Source organism: Alligator sinensis, unplaced genomic scaffold (genome assembly GCF_000455745.1).
Source record: "Alligator sinensis unplaced genomic scaffold, ASM45574v1 scaffold722_1, whole genome shotgun sequence".
NCBI lineage: Eukaryota > Metazoa > Chordata > Crocodylia > Alligatoridae > Alligator > Alligator sinensis.
In genome coordinates, this window is record NW_005842345.1 from 1,463,537 (window position 1) to 1,478,767 (window position 15,231).

At 43.7% G+C, this 15,231-nt stretch overlaps 2 protein-coding genes across 4 annotated transcripts in view; one reads left to right on the forward strand and one right to left on the reverse strand.

The window, feature by feature from the left end:
• The window catches only part of R3HCC1 (R3H domain and coiled-coil containing 1), a 12,289-nt gene extending 1,051 nt beyond the window's left edge, over positions 1–11,238 (forward strand). The window contains exons 2-8 of the mRNA XM_006028934.3: positions 3–192; positions 442–579; positions 3,262–4,453; positions 5,259–5,431; positions 6,516–6,586; positions 7,772–7,867; positions 9,796–11,238. Coding sequence (XP_006028996.1) covers positions 3–192; positions 442–579; positions 3,262–4,453; positions 5,259–5,431; positions 6,516–6,586; positions 7,772–7,867; positions 9,796–9,944 — 2,009 coding nt within the window. The 3' untranslated portion in view covers positions 9,945–11,238. The remainder of the gene's footprint in view (positions 1–2; positions 193–441; positions 580–3,261; positions 4,454–5,258; positions 5,432–6,515; positions 6,587–7,771; positions 7,868–9,795) is intronic.
• LOXL2 (lysyl oxidase like 2) overlaps positions 11,033–15,231 on the reverse strand; it is a 50,265-nt gene continuing 46,066 nt past the window's right edge. For 2 of the 3 annotated variants that reach the window (XM_006028919.3, XM_025210337.1), the window contains 3 exons: positions 14,772–14,908; positions 13,349–13,460; positions 11,033–12,618 (listed from right to left, as the gene is read on the reverse strand). In XM_006028919.3, the coding sequence (XP_006028981.2) occupies positions 12,539–12,618; positions 13,349–13,460; positions 14,772–14,908 (329 nt within the window). In that variant the 3' untranslated portion in view covers positions 11,033–12,538. The remainder of the gene's footprint in view (positions 12,619–13,348; positions 13,461–14,771; positions 14,909–15,231) is intronic. The other variant, XR_003095304.1, reaches the window with a different exon arrangement.

A 15,231-nucleotide genomic window follows, 5' to 3' on the forward strand; every position in this document is an offset into this window, starting at 1 on the left:
AGGGGGGTGCGGGTGCGGGTCGGGGCCGTGGGGTGGCAGGAGTCGCCACGTGCGCCCCCGCAGGGCCCTGCCCGCCGCCGCCCTGGCGCTGCACTGCCTGGACGGGGTCTTCCTCTCCCCCAGCGAGAATGACTTCGTGAGCCGGGTGGCCGAGGAGCTGGAGCTCTTCCTGCTGCACAACCAGCACGAGAGGTAAGCGGCTTGGCCGGGCCCTTGCAGGGCGAGGGAGGGTGGGCAGCGGGCAAGCAGGCGCTGCTTGGGCCTCTGCAGGGGAAAGGGCCGGGCTCTCTTGTGGGCGCTTACACGGGCACGAAAATGGTGAAAATAATCATCGTTATCATCGTTATCGCCGGCCAAGCGGGGCCCGAGACAAAAAGTTTGCTCGCCGAGTCTGCGGTGGCCGCCTCCACGCTGCTGCTGTGGCTCCTTTTCTTTTTTCAGGGTCCTGCTGTTCCCGCCCTTGTCCAGCCGCCTCCGGTACCTGATCCACAGGACCGCGGACAATGTCGACTTGTTAAGCAGCTTCTCTGTTGGGGAAGGCTGGAAGAGGAGGACGGTTATCTGTCACTCGGCCATACGGTATAATAGCCCTTAGATCCGCCGTTCCCTTCTGTTTGGGGCTCCAGACCCTGCTTTGGGGCAAGCCCAGGCCCTAGGAGTTGCAGTCCTGCTTTTGAGTGTAGTTGTCCCAAGTTTGGGATTCTTGCTCTAATAGTGATGTCCCAGGTTGGGTTTGTTCACAGCCATCCTCACATGGGTGCTTCCCATCCTGCAGCTGAGGCAGCGGCAGACCCTTGCCAAGCGACTTGTCGAAGGTCGTGCAGCAGATCAGCTGCAAACAAAATGTAGGAGTCCTGCCTGCTCTGCAAGGCTGCCATTCCTCCCGCCCTGCCCGGTACCCAAGTGATGACATGCAATATGACTGGAATCCAGAACCGCGGGTAACTTCACACCTTGGGATTCAAGTTAGACCTTGGCCTGTGTCAAAGTAGAAACCACGATGACTACCAAATGCTGTAGTAGTGACTACACCCCAAAACAAAGTCAGGACGCCTGGGATCTGCACCCAGATTTGGGAGTGCCATCTGCCTGACGGAGCAATGGGGTAGAAGAGGGGACTTCCAACTTCCACTTCTATCCCTGTCTTTCTTCCCTTGGTAATCTTAATCTAATGTTGGCCCAGCTAAAAGGAGAATATCAATTTTTGCAACACAAATAATAATGCATTTAACAAACACCTGTTTGTTACTAACATCTTGCTCATTTTTCATTTGCTGCTTAAGTTTTGGCATCTACACAAGTATAATACAAACAGATAAAGTACACCATTTTACCAGCTGACCTTAACTATGCTGACAACATTAACTATTGGATCCAATAATAAACAAATAGGTTAACACTTAGTGATCTATGTTTTAAAACAGCAGCATCTGTTTATACAACCCTGGTTGGCCTCAGCTGTTATTCTTATTTAGGTACAGAGACCTCACCAGAAGGAAAAATAGGCCAAGGAAAGAAATGTGAGGAAATGGAGGAGAAAAGAGAGAAGATACTTAAAAAAGGAACCAAAAGGAAAGATCTGGAGATGATAGTGTGGAGAGCAGGGGAAGGAGATTATTAAATGTTAGGAGGGCATTAGCCTGTGTCCTGAAAGGCATCCCATATGTAGAAATCTTTCCTGGGCATTTTTATTACAGCACATCTGCTGCCATGTTGTTGTTGCAGTGTTCAATTTTGGGGCACTTTTGTGCTTCCATTTCCAGAACGCTCATCTCTGAGTAGTCAATACTGTTCTGTGAGCCAAAGCTTTTCTTTTTAAATTCAGCTTCCACACACTATTTATCAGGCTCCAATTACATGGCTAGCTCAATATAATTCACTGTCATTTGGCATGAACAATATATTCAGTGCAATTTTGCCCCCTCACTCTTAATCATGTAAAGCATTAGATGTAAATTCACTTTGCTTTTTAGCAAATTCATGTTTGCTGTGTGGGTCTTCTCTAAGTGGAAAATAATCAGCAGAGTGGCTTTAACAACTGTCTGTAGTTGCTTTCATTTTCATTTACTCACTTCTGCTATGCTAGGGTTATAAATATTTCCCTGGAGCACTTGTATGCATTCCCATTGAGATTTTAAACAGCAGTTGGGACATTTCTCTTTATCTTAGTGTTTTCTGAAACTGGTTTTTTTTAAGGTAATAATTCTTTTTTCAAATTTGCATTGACAAATGCCTTTGAAAGGGTCCATTTTAACTGCCTTAAGGAGTCCTTAACAATGACGCTGAAGTGAAGCCAAAGTGCGTGTGATATCCCTTTTAGCTGGCCCGACATGATTCTAGATAGAGAAAAGAAGCTTTATAATGTTGGAGCAGCAGGATGAACATTGGCTCTAAAAGACATTTTTGTTGCATCAAAAAATTAGGTTTTTCCCTACCATTTTTTTAAAGGGTCAAAAATTGCAATTCCCAATCCAATGTAAATTGAGATTAGTATCCCTTTCAGGACTATGGAAAGTGTAGATGAAGCGTAGCAAAACAGCATGCTGAGTTTTGCTGGCTGATACCTGAAGCTGCTGTTGTGTTGCCCTGCAGAAAAATGAAGGGCTTTGTCTGTTCCTCAGGGTTTTGAGGCTTTTATGAACAGCTCTTGATGATGAAGATCCCACAGACGGTTCAATTCAGCTCCTGGACACATACAATATAGCCAGATTACAGAATGAATGTCCCTTCCCTTCTTTTTCTGTCTGATTCTTGTGCTGCTTTGCCACCTGGTCCAATCTCCTATTGTTTGATTCTGCCTTCTCCACCTGTATTTACTGCCTGATCACTCCCCTCTTCCTGCTGCTGCTCCCCTGGAAATGCTGTCTGGTTGTTCTCAGACCTTTCCCCTCTACATCTCAAGACAACCCTCTCCTGCTTCTTTCAAGACTGTTACAGTTTCCTCCTGTTCCTCTAGAGTTGAATCTACCAGGATGGCTGTTCCCTGCCAGCAGCTGCTTTCACAGACCTCTATGTGCCCCTGCAGTGGGGAGCTTTTGAGTCCTGTGGAAGCAACAGGAGAGGGCAGGTCAGAGCCAGATGTTATCAGCTAGCTCCCTGCAGGTCACCGGCAAGTGCTGCTGGTTACAAAGGATGCATGCATGCAATACATTCTGGTCTGTGAGGCATGCCTCCTTGCAGTCAGAGAGGGGAGCTAATTCTGCTGCAGCTAATGTGGAGCACTGTAACGCATCTTGTTTCTGCCTTCTGTTTTGGTGGTAGGTTGCCCGATGAGGCTGGCGATCAAAATGGCTCTTGCAGCAACACATCAAGATCACACCGCCCTCTCCAGTCAAGAGGCAGGGGAGGCCGGGCCGCAGGGCTGCGCCACACAGAAATGCTTGCTGATGGCTCTAGAACCAACCGAGGAACTGGCAGGACCAGGAGGCAGCCCCGGAGGAAGCCAGATAAAGCTCTGTATGTCCCTAGAGCAATGCGCAAGAAACAGGAGGAATGGAAAGATGAAGCACTGGCAGCACCTGCATCTGAGCCAGGAGCTGAGGTGCAAGAGGAGGGGAACTGCCTTGAAAGCACACCTGAACAGGCCCCTGATGAGCTAGCAAGCTGTGAAAGCATCATAGGTCCCAGCCAGGAAGTGGACATTATCCCTCCAGCACCTGACGAGAAACTGTCTGAAGTCCAGGTGCCTTGCGAGATGCTTGAAGAGCAAGCAGTGAGTGAAATCAGGAATGAGGAAGGTAGCAAGTGTCCAGTGAATTGTTTGGACACCTCTGTAATGGAGCATATTAAGAACTTAGCAGTCCTGGAAGGTCAGGAGAACAGCTCTGCAAGTACCACTATACTGGAGTGCAGCAAAAAGCTATGCCAACCAGAAGATCAAGATAGAGACACTGTGGACTCCAGTGTATCAGGGTATAGCAAAAATGCAGTCCTATCAGGAAGCCAAACTAAAGATTGTACTGTAACAGAGGGCAGCAAAACCTCCTCAGTACTGGAAAACCAGGATCATGGTGCCACTATATTGGACAGTGAAAATTTACCCCTGCTGGCAGATCCTAATAAGGACTGTGTGGAGGCCACCATGCTGGGTCACAACAAGAACTTGTCTGAATTGGAAGACCAGGATAAAGATTGTACAGGTGCTGCCACATTGGAATATAGCCAGCACTTAGGCCTTCTGGAAGATCAGGTGGATGCCTCTGTACCAGAGCATGGTGAAAACCCATCAGTATTTGATGAACAGGATAAGTCCTCCATGGATAATTCTGAACCAGATCATGGCAAAAAGGAACCCTTGCCAGAAAAGCAGGCTAAGAACTGTACAGTCTTGGCTGGCACGCTATGGGCTGGATTGGAACTGTCTGCCGGAGATAAAAGCATGACAAATTCAACAGTCAGTGAGCAGGAAGAGTGCTGTTTGGAGGATGAGTGCAGTGCTGAGCTCTTGGAAGAGGTAAGTTTCACCATAATCATTTCCTCAAAACTGTTCCCCAGAGGCAGTCATGAGTAGAGCCTGGGCTCCAAGTTAGCCAGGTGGGTGGGATTTCAGTAGTCCTAACAAAAGAAAGGAAGAGCATGTCTGACAGCTCTTTTGTGATACGGACTTCTACCGAGCCCTTTCAGTGGGGACAGTGGCCTGAGGAGGCTTGTCCATGAAGCTGTTCAAGTGCTGCCCAGGGTCACATAGATTCCCATCTACTGAACATTTTCTGAATTACATTGTTGGATCTTGCTCCACTTCCTAGCAGCCAGGAGTGTGAACCCAAGCCTGTAACTCCCCACAACTTAATTGGCATTTTCAGGGCAAGAATTGAATGGACCTCAGGAGCTCAGCTGAGCCCTGGGTCAAGCCTTCCAAAGCAAGGTTGCAGTTCATTGGCAGCAGTGTGCATGGGAGGGAAATTGGTGCCCCTCCTGTGGCCACGCACGGAGCCTGTCACACTAGTCCTGAGCACCTTATCTTTGTTCCTCTTTCTGGAGTGCTGAAGCACCTCCTTAATGCAGTTATCTTTGCCATACAGGCTGTGAAGTAGGGAGGTGTTATTCTCACGTTTTGCAGGTGAGAGGCTGAGAGACTTCCCCAAGGTGTTGGGGGGCTGGGGGGGGAACTGGCCCAGGTGTCCAAATTAGCATCCTAATTTGCAAGCCTGATCTGTGGGTTGGAATGCTGCTTTTCAAGAGCCCCCAAATAGCTTTGCTCCTAGACTTTGGCAGTGCTTAAAAATGCACCCTCACATGTAACACTGTCCTCCCCTCAGATTGCAGCATACTTAACAGTGAAAAACATCAGCATTGAGAAGATCCAGTTTGATTACTCTAGCTATGGTGATGCACAGATCAATGAGGGAGACTTTGGTCACGTGATAGAGATCTACGACTTCTTGCCATCTCTGAAAACAGAGCATCTGATGGAAGCATTTTCTGAGTTCCAGTAAGTACATGCCCAAGGGTAAGGCTGTGGAGGCAGGTTGTGCCAACCTAAATACTCCAGCTGACATTGCTGGAGCTCCGTGCCTGAGCAGAGTGAGCAGTGCTTGGCTTTTTAAAATACTAACATTATATGTGCAGAGCCCAGTAACAGACTCTAATGATGTTGCACTGAGTTTTAGCTCTGGCTGCATGATTAAGGCTTTTGTGGAAGACTTTAATCCAGTGGAATCCTTTTTTTTTCTCTGCAAGTGATGCCTGGCTTTGAGAGAGAAATTCTCTGGTGTTTGTAAGTCTGAGCATGCAGGCACCCTCATGCACACTTTACTGATGAGAGTATGAGTGTCTCCAGTGAGGTTGTAAGTTATCAAGGTGTTCATGTAGCCCTCATCGTTGTGGGAGCTCAGTGTCCCAAGTAAAGTTGCCCACATATATAACTGTACACAAAATCTAGCCCTTTTCTTTGTGATGGCATATCATTTGAAATATAGAGCAAGGAGACAGCAATCCATTGGTATTCCCATAAGGAATGCACTGCTTATAGTGAAAGAACAAAATTCATCTCCACTTCCGGTTTAAACCTGAGACAGCAGCAACTTTTAATACCCCGTTGTCCACTCTGCAAACATGCGTTCCCAAACACCAATTCATATGCTTCCTTAATATACCTTATGGATTGATATAAACTCTGTCTGTCACAGTGTGTGTATAGCTGAATTCTAAGACTAGGGAAGAAGCAGCATGTTTTTAGGTGCATGTTGTATATTGACTTGATACCTTTCATTCCCAACAGTCAACCTGGGATGAAAACTACCAGTAACGTTGTTACAGGGAAAACAGTTCTTTCCTGTGCTTCAGGAAAATCTTTGAAATCCTACTATCAAGTTTTAAAAAAATATGGAAACACTTTTAAAATATTTTCTTGTGATTAAATGCTCTCCACATCAGGTTTTGTACCTCAGTTACTCTTGCACTTCCTAAACTTAAGTCTACACAAGCATTCGAATCATGCCATAATGTTTGTAAAGGTTTCCATGAGTTTCTGCTTACCAAGCTCTCCTTTTATCTTTTTCCTTTCTTTTTTCAAGTGAAAGTGGTTTCAAAATTCAGTGGGTTGATGATACGCACGCTCTGGGTATCTTCTCCAGTCTGGCAGCAGGTATGGTGACTTCTTTATGCCAGTAAAAACAGTCTTGTTTGGATTTAGTCAGTAAAGCACAGTAAGAGGTTCTGGAGCCTTAGACGTTTACTTACCCTAGAACATGAAATCCACTTAGTATCGCTGGATTCCCATTAGAAAAAAAACTATGACGTCCTATTCCTGCCAAAAAGTAGACAATTTAAGATGCAGGTCCATGGAGTCCTATTTAGATTTAAAACCAATCACACATCCCTTATTCCTACTGGCAGTTGTAAAGAAGCCTATTTCCCAAGGGGGTACAGAGCTCTTTGTAGTTTACCACCAGCCAGATAAACCCTTTGGAGGTGGAAGGCTTTTTTCTCCCAGCCCTGTTAGGTCCTGCTCCCTTCATGAAGGAGCCTGCTGTAATGCACATTAATGCAACCTCTGGTGCATGCTGGTTCATTCCTGCAGAGAGTCCAAGCAGTTGCAGACTTTACTTTCAATTCTTCCCTTTCTCCCCAATCTTAGACTTGAAACATTTAAAAAATACAGCTCAACTTCCCACTCACGACTCTAGAATGACTTATTATTCATGTCCTTCAGTTGTTGTTGTATAGAAACTCTGGCTTGGGTAATAATCAGGACATGGGAGTGCTGGTATAAGGAGCAAGTGTTTTAAATCATCATTCTTTTCTAGGAATGAATTTGTACTGCCAGCTTAGGTTATCCTTGCAACTAACAAAATTCCAACAAATCCACAACACTTGTGAATCTCAATGGCCATCATTAATACTGCAGTATCTAGGTCAAATGCAAAATACTTTGGCCAAGTGATTCTTGCACTGAAACACTACCCTATGCTACAGATCAGGACCTAGCTTAGAGGAGTTTGTTTTCTGATCCTGTGTGGATTCAAAAAGTCTGCAGCCAATGTCTTGGGACACAACTGTATACTCTTAAACCCTCCCCAAAACTTCTGTTGAGTTCAGTGGGAGTCTTGCAGGCACAAGGAATGCAAGCTTCAACACTTGGGTGAAAAGACTAAATTGTGCTGCTCCACTAAAAAATCTTGACTCAGATCATCAGATGGCATGAAATGGTGCAACTCCATTGATTTCAGTGGTATTATACCCAGGGGGGGAACCTGGTCTGTGTCTGAACTTTATGATGAGGGTTTCCAAAATGCAGCCTGCTAACACTGTTGATCTGTTCTCTTTGAAGCATCTCAGGCCCTGGGACAGAGTTATGCCACTTTAAAGATCCGACCGTTGATCCACGGGACAAGACAGTCTAAAATCAAGGCACTTCAGCGACCAAGTATGCAATCCCTTATTTATTCCTTGTTTGGCATGTTACTGATCCCGAAGGGAGGGTAGGGGGACTAATTTTATTGGAATTAAAACTTGTACTGCTTTAAGAACAACACTTTGATCCTTTCAGTCTTATCAATGCACTGCTGCAGGAGACTTAGCTTAGCTATTGTGCCAATGCACTGCTGCAGTAGATTTCGCTTAGCCTCATGCATCAGTAGGAAAATAGTTACCATAATTCTGCACTTGGAACATTTCTGGGCGTGAAGATCCTGAAGCCAGAGAATCTTGATAAGGGCCTAATTTTTCTGTGCTACTTGGTTGTCTTGTGCTTAACACAAATGAAACTAGCATACAGGAACAAGGTCTGCTTTCACCATTACCGAGCTTGCATACATAATTTCCTTGAATTGTGCTAAACAATTAAATTTTATAGATAAAATGAAACCAATGGCAGTTGTACTTTGGTTGGCATAATTTTATTTTTCAGTATCAGATGAAGATAAAACTGTTACTTAAGCTTAGCCATTCATATTTAGTAACATTTAGTTCATTTTATTACCTTATTTTAAAATCATACTGCAATCACTTGTCTCCCACAATAAAGTTTAAAGGTCATGAATCTTGTAGCAAGAGAGAATACTGAACATACAAGCATACTCTTACTCATAGGGTACATTGCAGTCAAACAAAAAGTGTCAATATTAACCATTTAAAGGGACTCTCTCACTTTTAGTATTTCCTGAGTTACTAACATTGCTAGAATATTTAAGAGAATGGGATTTGCTTTCCAACCTTGTTCAGCTAGCTTGATGAAAGGACTAGTCCAGTCTCACTTCCTCAATCTCCTGCACTAGGCTAATGCTGCAATATTTGGGTTGCAAACACTGCAGAGGAGTCCTGAAATTAGAACAAAGATGTATTTAATTAAAATCACATGCTTTCCCCCCAAAACTTCCACTTGAATTAGCTCACCCTGTCCCCCTGAAGACTGGTTGAGAGTGATAGGCAATTTATTTTCCAAACTTTGAATCCTCTGAGCCTTTTTTTTTTTTTTTTTAATATTTTATTTTTTTAAGCTGTCAGGCTGCCCTTGGTTGTTGGGGGGAAAAAATGTCTTCTCAAAATCTAAGCAAAGCTCCATAAAAAACTGGATAAATTAAATTTGTAGATAGTTACTTTTAAAAGATCACATTTTTCCAGCTCCTTTGCATGTGAAACCAAGACTTCTTCGGTTGGCAGTTTTGAATAGGTCAGATTTTGGCACTTGTTTCTTAAATAAATAATTTGATCTTTCAAAAGCTTTTAATAAGTGAGGTGATGACTAGTAACTGTTGGCACATGACCTCTTAAAACCGTCCATATACCTCTCCATTAAAAATGTGCAGTAAAAGCTGAAGTATTCTACTTTTCCACTCTGCCACTTGCTGGGGGTTTATAGTGATACTTTTAGTGCATTTCAAATAAGATCTGTTTCTACATGGGTAGAAAACTGGATGACACCATAGCTTTTTGTTGATAGTATTGGTAAAATTTAGCAATTCAGATGCTGAGTGATTATTAAGCTACTTTCAAAAGAGAACCTTTAAGATTAGCAATCACTGCAGCAGAGAGCTGGAGTTTTCCCTGTTTGAATGTAGTCTTTTGTACTACCATGGTGCCTTCCATCTGTCAACCGACAGCATTCTACAGACACTAATGAAGTTAGCCTCCCAACAGCCCAAGGAGGCAAGTCTTTGTTACAGGAGGTATTTGAGGCACAGAGGTAAAGTGACTGGCTTATAAATCACACAGCAAGTCAGTGGAAGAGCTGGGAGTAGAATTAAGCCTTCCTGGCTCCCAGCTCTGTAATTTATCTATGAAAATATTCCTGAAATAGCAGGATTTAATTCTCCTTCCTTGCTAACCATTTCATTTCTGAACCATTTTATTTAGAGCTTCTTCAGCTTGCTAAAGAGAGACCCCAGACAGACACAGCAGTGGCTAGAAGGCTGGTGACAAGGGCATTGGGACTACAGCACAAGAAGCAGCGGGTCCCTGGCAGTGCAGTGTTACAGCCAGAGAACGTGGACCAGGAAGAGTGAGCCAGATGAGCGCGTCTCTGCTATTAAACTGCATGCAGAACAGTGGGTTGTCATTAGGACATTCTTCTGTGGGTTAGTGTGGGGTTTTCTTTCTAAGTTGGCAAGGGAAAAGTTTACTATTGTTGAGATATCCAACTCCCTCGTTGCACGCTGGGAACAAGGCCTTTTAGCATTTTCAACATGCTACAGCAATATGGGCACAAGGGCCACCACAGCTCTTCATCATGAAGAGCATCTTATCCTGTCCCACAGCAGCCTCCCAAAACAGCTCTTACCCATTTGGCCTTGATTGTCAACACACTTATCATGCGGCTGGGCCCCTTGCGTGAGCAGAGCAGAGATTGCCCAAGCCTCCCAGAGGTGGTCTGCACTGAATCCATCCTTAACTCAGGCCAGGGGATCTCTGGCCACTAAGTTAGTTCTACACATGTAAAACAACAGTAAGAGCTGCTCTGGAAAGAAGATGAAGTGGGAAAGGTGGAATGTCTTTGGCCAAAACTTGACCTTAAGCAAAAGACAGAGCAACACATTTGCAGGAGTTGGTATCTATTTAATGTTTACTTCATTTGTAAAGCTGTTTTTTCCCTTTGTTTAAAATAAAGTTATACCACAAAACTGATGAGCAGCAAATGCATGGCGAACCTTTGGTTTTTATATAAATACAGTGTATTTAACCAGCACGATCAGGTTTGTGGTGTCGCAGTATTTCAAGGAGAGTTCTTTTCTACCGATTAAGGAAAAAGTCAGAACTTGACATTGTGCTTTTATTGTTGTAGAGCCTGATCCTGAGACTCTCCCCCCACCCCTCGTTGCATTCAGAATGGAGGGTGCTTGACATCCTCCGGCTTCAGGCCTTCAGTAAACAGTCTCACCCTTCCCCCTGATACGGCTTGGAGTTTTCCAAGTTCCAGTAGGCTAAAACCTTTGTTCAATGCCAGTATACAGGCACTGGATGAGTATTACAAGCACCTCTGACAGGCAATAACCAATGATGGAACTGCCATCCTTTAACCCTCACAACACCCCTGTGAGGTAGGTTACAGAGAGCAAACGTTAGGTTAAAAGGGACACAGCCAACAGCAATCACATAACAGACTGAAACCATTTAATCTGTTGTTACACACTTAAGGCAAGTCTAGCATTCAACAGCCATATTGGTTGAGTCAAATTCACAGTTTCCTGTTCATGTGGGTCCTTTTTTTCCTTTTTTCTTTTTTAAACACACACAAACGGAGGGAGAATTAAGGCCACAATAGTGTCATGGTGCCACAGGACCTGGTGCAATACCTGTATTTAAAGATGAAGGACTTCAAGCCATTGGTGTCTCTACACGATTTCCCTGAAGTCCAAGCCAGTGGGAGTAAAACCCAAAGATCCTGACACACAGTCCTTTGCTCTACCCACACAGTGGAGAGGAGACAGAATTCAGCGAAAATACACATACATTGCATATAAAGCATTCTTCTGCCCAAAACAGATTTTTATTTCAAGTAGGTGTGTGTCTGCAAACACTGTTCTGCCTCAAACAAACAGAGGAGTACAGTTAGCACCAATATGCAGTTATGGAAGTGTAAAAGTTATCAACTTATACAGGTGGTCTGACATAGCATGTGGTCCAGATCTGTGACAAAAAAGGCCAATAAGTTATCATTGCAAAGTATATTGGTGTCGCACTTTAACATCTTTTACAGAAAAGGCACCAATTTAATATCCAGCTTAAAGGTGCTGGAAGGAAATATACAGCTGCACATAGGATTTACTGGGTGAATTAACTTGCTGTGGAAAATAAATATATTCTAGTGGACTCCTGCCACAAGGAGGCATACGAGATTTCATGAATGAGTTGTTGCTTGGTCGAGGTCTGGTAATCTCAGCACTGTGTAAGTACACAGTGCTGAGAGGGCCTGCTTTAGATGTTAAGAAGATTGCGATGCAAGTAGAGTGTTTGGATCTAAAAATTGTGTCACAGTATTACATTACGCTTTCTCCCCTCTTCTCAGAAAGGCTGCTCCAGTTTCTCTCTTAGACATACCAGCCACTTCCTTGCTAAACTGGGTATTTGCATGGCATTATTTCCAAGAAGCTATATCACAAATGTAGGTTTTTGCATTAGGGGCATGCTCAGACTTGACTTAAAGCTAAAACATTGCGAGAAGGGGATAAGGCAGCCAAGGTTGAAGTGCATTTAAAAGCGGAATACAGAAATGCATTCCTATTATCATCACCCAAATGCAACCACCATACCCATACTCTACTAACTGCAGCCTAGAAGGTTTGCAAGAGAGGAAGGGAGCTCTAGTGAAAGGTAAGACTGGACGGATAGATGGATATGCAGCCCAATTTTTAGGGGAGTAGGGCCTAGTAGAATTACAGCCTGGTCCAAAATCAGAACATTAAGGATGAGGACTACAGAGTTAGCTCCTTATTGTGCTGAGCACCTGGAATAAGTATGGAGGGCATCACTGAAAATAACTTACACAGCTAACTTAAGTTCATGATTGCTTGCTTGATTCTTTTTCTGTGCAGTGGTTAGGGAAGTCACTGAGAGGCATCCCTGCTTCCTTAAATAGAGTGGGGGGCGAGGCAAGGCTGTTCTATCGAGTGGACACCCGATTATTTGTCAGTCCGCTGAAATGATCAAACTTCTCTTCTGTTTCTTCGCTGAAGGAGCCACCTGTGGAGGCCAGGGAGACAACACTGCAGTCAGAAAAGACTACCTAAATTATGTGCATTACACATGGATGCTGAATGCATCAGGCCACTGAAATATTAGGGTTATGTAGTGTGCAATTGCTTCTGTAGTGATGCTGTGACAACACAATCTACCTTTCTAGCATCTTTCTTCTGATAATGGAGAGCTTGAAGCATCAGAAATGGTACAGATAGGAAAGCTGAAACATTAGGTAGTAAAGTGATTCTGCCCAGGGCAGTACAGCTCTGCCTGACTGTCACAGCTTGGACCCAGAGAATTCTGTCAGTGAAATTATGGATTTCACTGACAACCCCTTCTTTACCATGTTTTTGTAAACTTTAAAGGCCCCATGTTTTGAATGTTTATGAGGGTGACTAGACCTTGCTTTCTAGCTTATTTTTCATTCAGTTGATCTCTACATCATGGAGGCAGGAACTATATGTATGTGGCATGTTTCATCTGAGAATCATTAACTGCCCTAAGGAGATTTCATCTAACATTTTCCCTTGGATCCATAACTCAGCCCTTGCACGCAGCTGGAAACTGCAACTGCTTCTAAGTAAATGACTTGTCAGTAAGACACGGTGAGCGAGCATTAATGAAGCCCAGGAATCCTGACTGCCAGTACCTGCTCTAACCTGCAGCAAATGCTTCAAGTGATATAGCTGTGCTTCAGAAAGATCAGCTCACACTACAACATCCCCCTGCTCACCTATATGGCAGTTATACATCCAGATGCGCTGACCGTCATATCGGCTCCTGCATTTCATCACATTGTTTGAATAATCAGATTCTGCAACTTCAAAGTTTGGGTTGATGACCACCTGAGAAAAGATTAAAGTTATCATGGTCAATTAATGATGTGCAGTGGCCTGGAAATGACATAAAAGAATTAGCTAAAGCTGGTTAGAAAACAAAAGAATGAAGAATATTTTTTAAAACATGTTCCTTGCTCTGGCTGACACTACAAGAGACTTCCTTAGAGGACACAAAAGAAAGAAGGCAAGGTTCTCTCTTTAAACTGAAGTAAGGTGTACAGTGGAGACTTTCCTTCTATTCAGTTGCAATATATCTCTGTAAGTTAGTAGTGCTGTCTCTACCCCAGTACTTGCCAACACTGGAAAAGAATATTTATGCTTGTGGCATGGTTAGGCATACCAATCTATCTTTAAGGACAGCTGGGAAATGGCAGTGAGGGTGCTGTGGCATGGATTGAATGCAGGCCGGATGCACCTGCTGAGGATATACTTGCTAGGTATATACTGATGTGACCAAAACCTGTATTGCTACATCCTCATTTCTAGCTTTGTTCTTGCTAGTGAGATAACAGTAGCTCAAGTGGATATATCTACCACGGAAGACAATACCTTCCCTTGCAGCACAAACGTACTCTCCAGAAACTTCCCAGCTCAAGAAAGAACTAAATGTATTTAACTGGACAGCAGGGAAGACATTAAAAATCCCCCCCTCTCTCAAAACTGACACAGAATTTAGAATTGAATGGATTCTTCCTGCACCTACCATTTGGAGGGTGACCAGGGTCCTACATTCGATTCTTCGCACTGCATTGTGAGGTGAAAACAAGGCATAAGAAGGATGCAATGCTTTCACTAAATTTAAAGAAGAGATAAGGCATGCTTCTCATCTCATGGGTTCTAAAATACTTTGGTTTCTCAGTTGTGGTCCCAAAACCACTTAAGGACATTCCATACAGATCAGCAATAACTATTTGGTGCAGGATATATATATATAATTTTAAGAAAATTAAATTTACGGTAGAAGCCAGCTGCACGTGGTCTGTAGGTTCCTTAAAGTGGTGCTTTGGAGTTTATTTTGGTGGCCTGTGGGAACTACATCCTCCAATGACAACCTACTGTTCTATTCAGCAGTGTGCATTTATACCAGTTACCTGTGTCCTATGAATACCTTCAACAACCTCAGAAAAATTAGGTAGTTCTCAAAATGCTGCTCAGGCAAATGATTGGGCTGTTTTTCATGATCTGTCTGCAGTTCTGGTCTCACTGTCTTCAATGTATTCTGATATATGCCTATCCATCTATAGAAGAGAACTAGTTTGTTGCCGACTCCCAGTAGATAAGAAACATCAGCAGCTTGCTTCCCAGCTCTCCCTGTACCTGGAAGAGGTAATCTCCTGGTGGAGTATCAGTAATATCAATCCACTGGCAGTCAATATCATGGCGATACACATCCCAACATCCAACTGAGATCCCTTGTTCACCAAAATTGGCACATTCATACTGTTTCTGCACATCTGAAAAAGAAAGAAATATAACTGCTAAGTAACATCAGAAAAAACAGAGTCTGCTCTGGATTTGAGAGGCACTTAAACTTGGCTGAAAGAGGCAATAAAATGCATCCCTTAAGGGCATCAGTAAAGGTATTGCCAGAAGAGAGAGAAAAGTATAAATGATACTGTACAAGGCACTGGGGAGAGCTCATTTGAAACGCTTTGTATTATTCTGGTCACTCATGTTCAAGAAATATGAATTTAAACAAAACAGAGGCAGAGAAGGCCTAATGGGATGTTAAGGGGAACAGAGGGCATCTTTACATGTGCTCCAGGGTCATTCATCA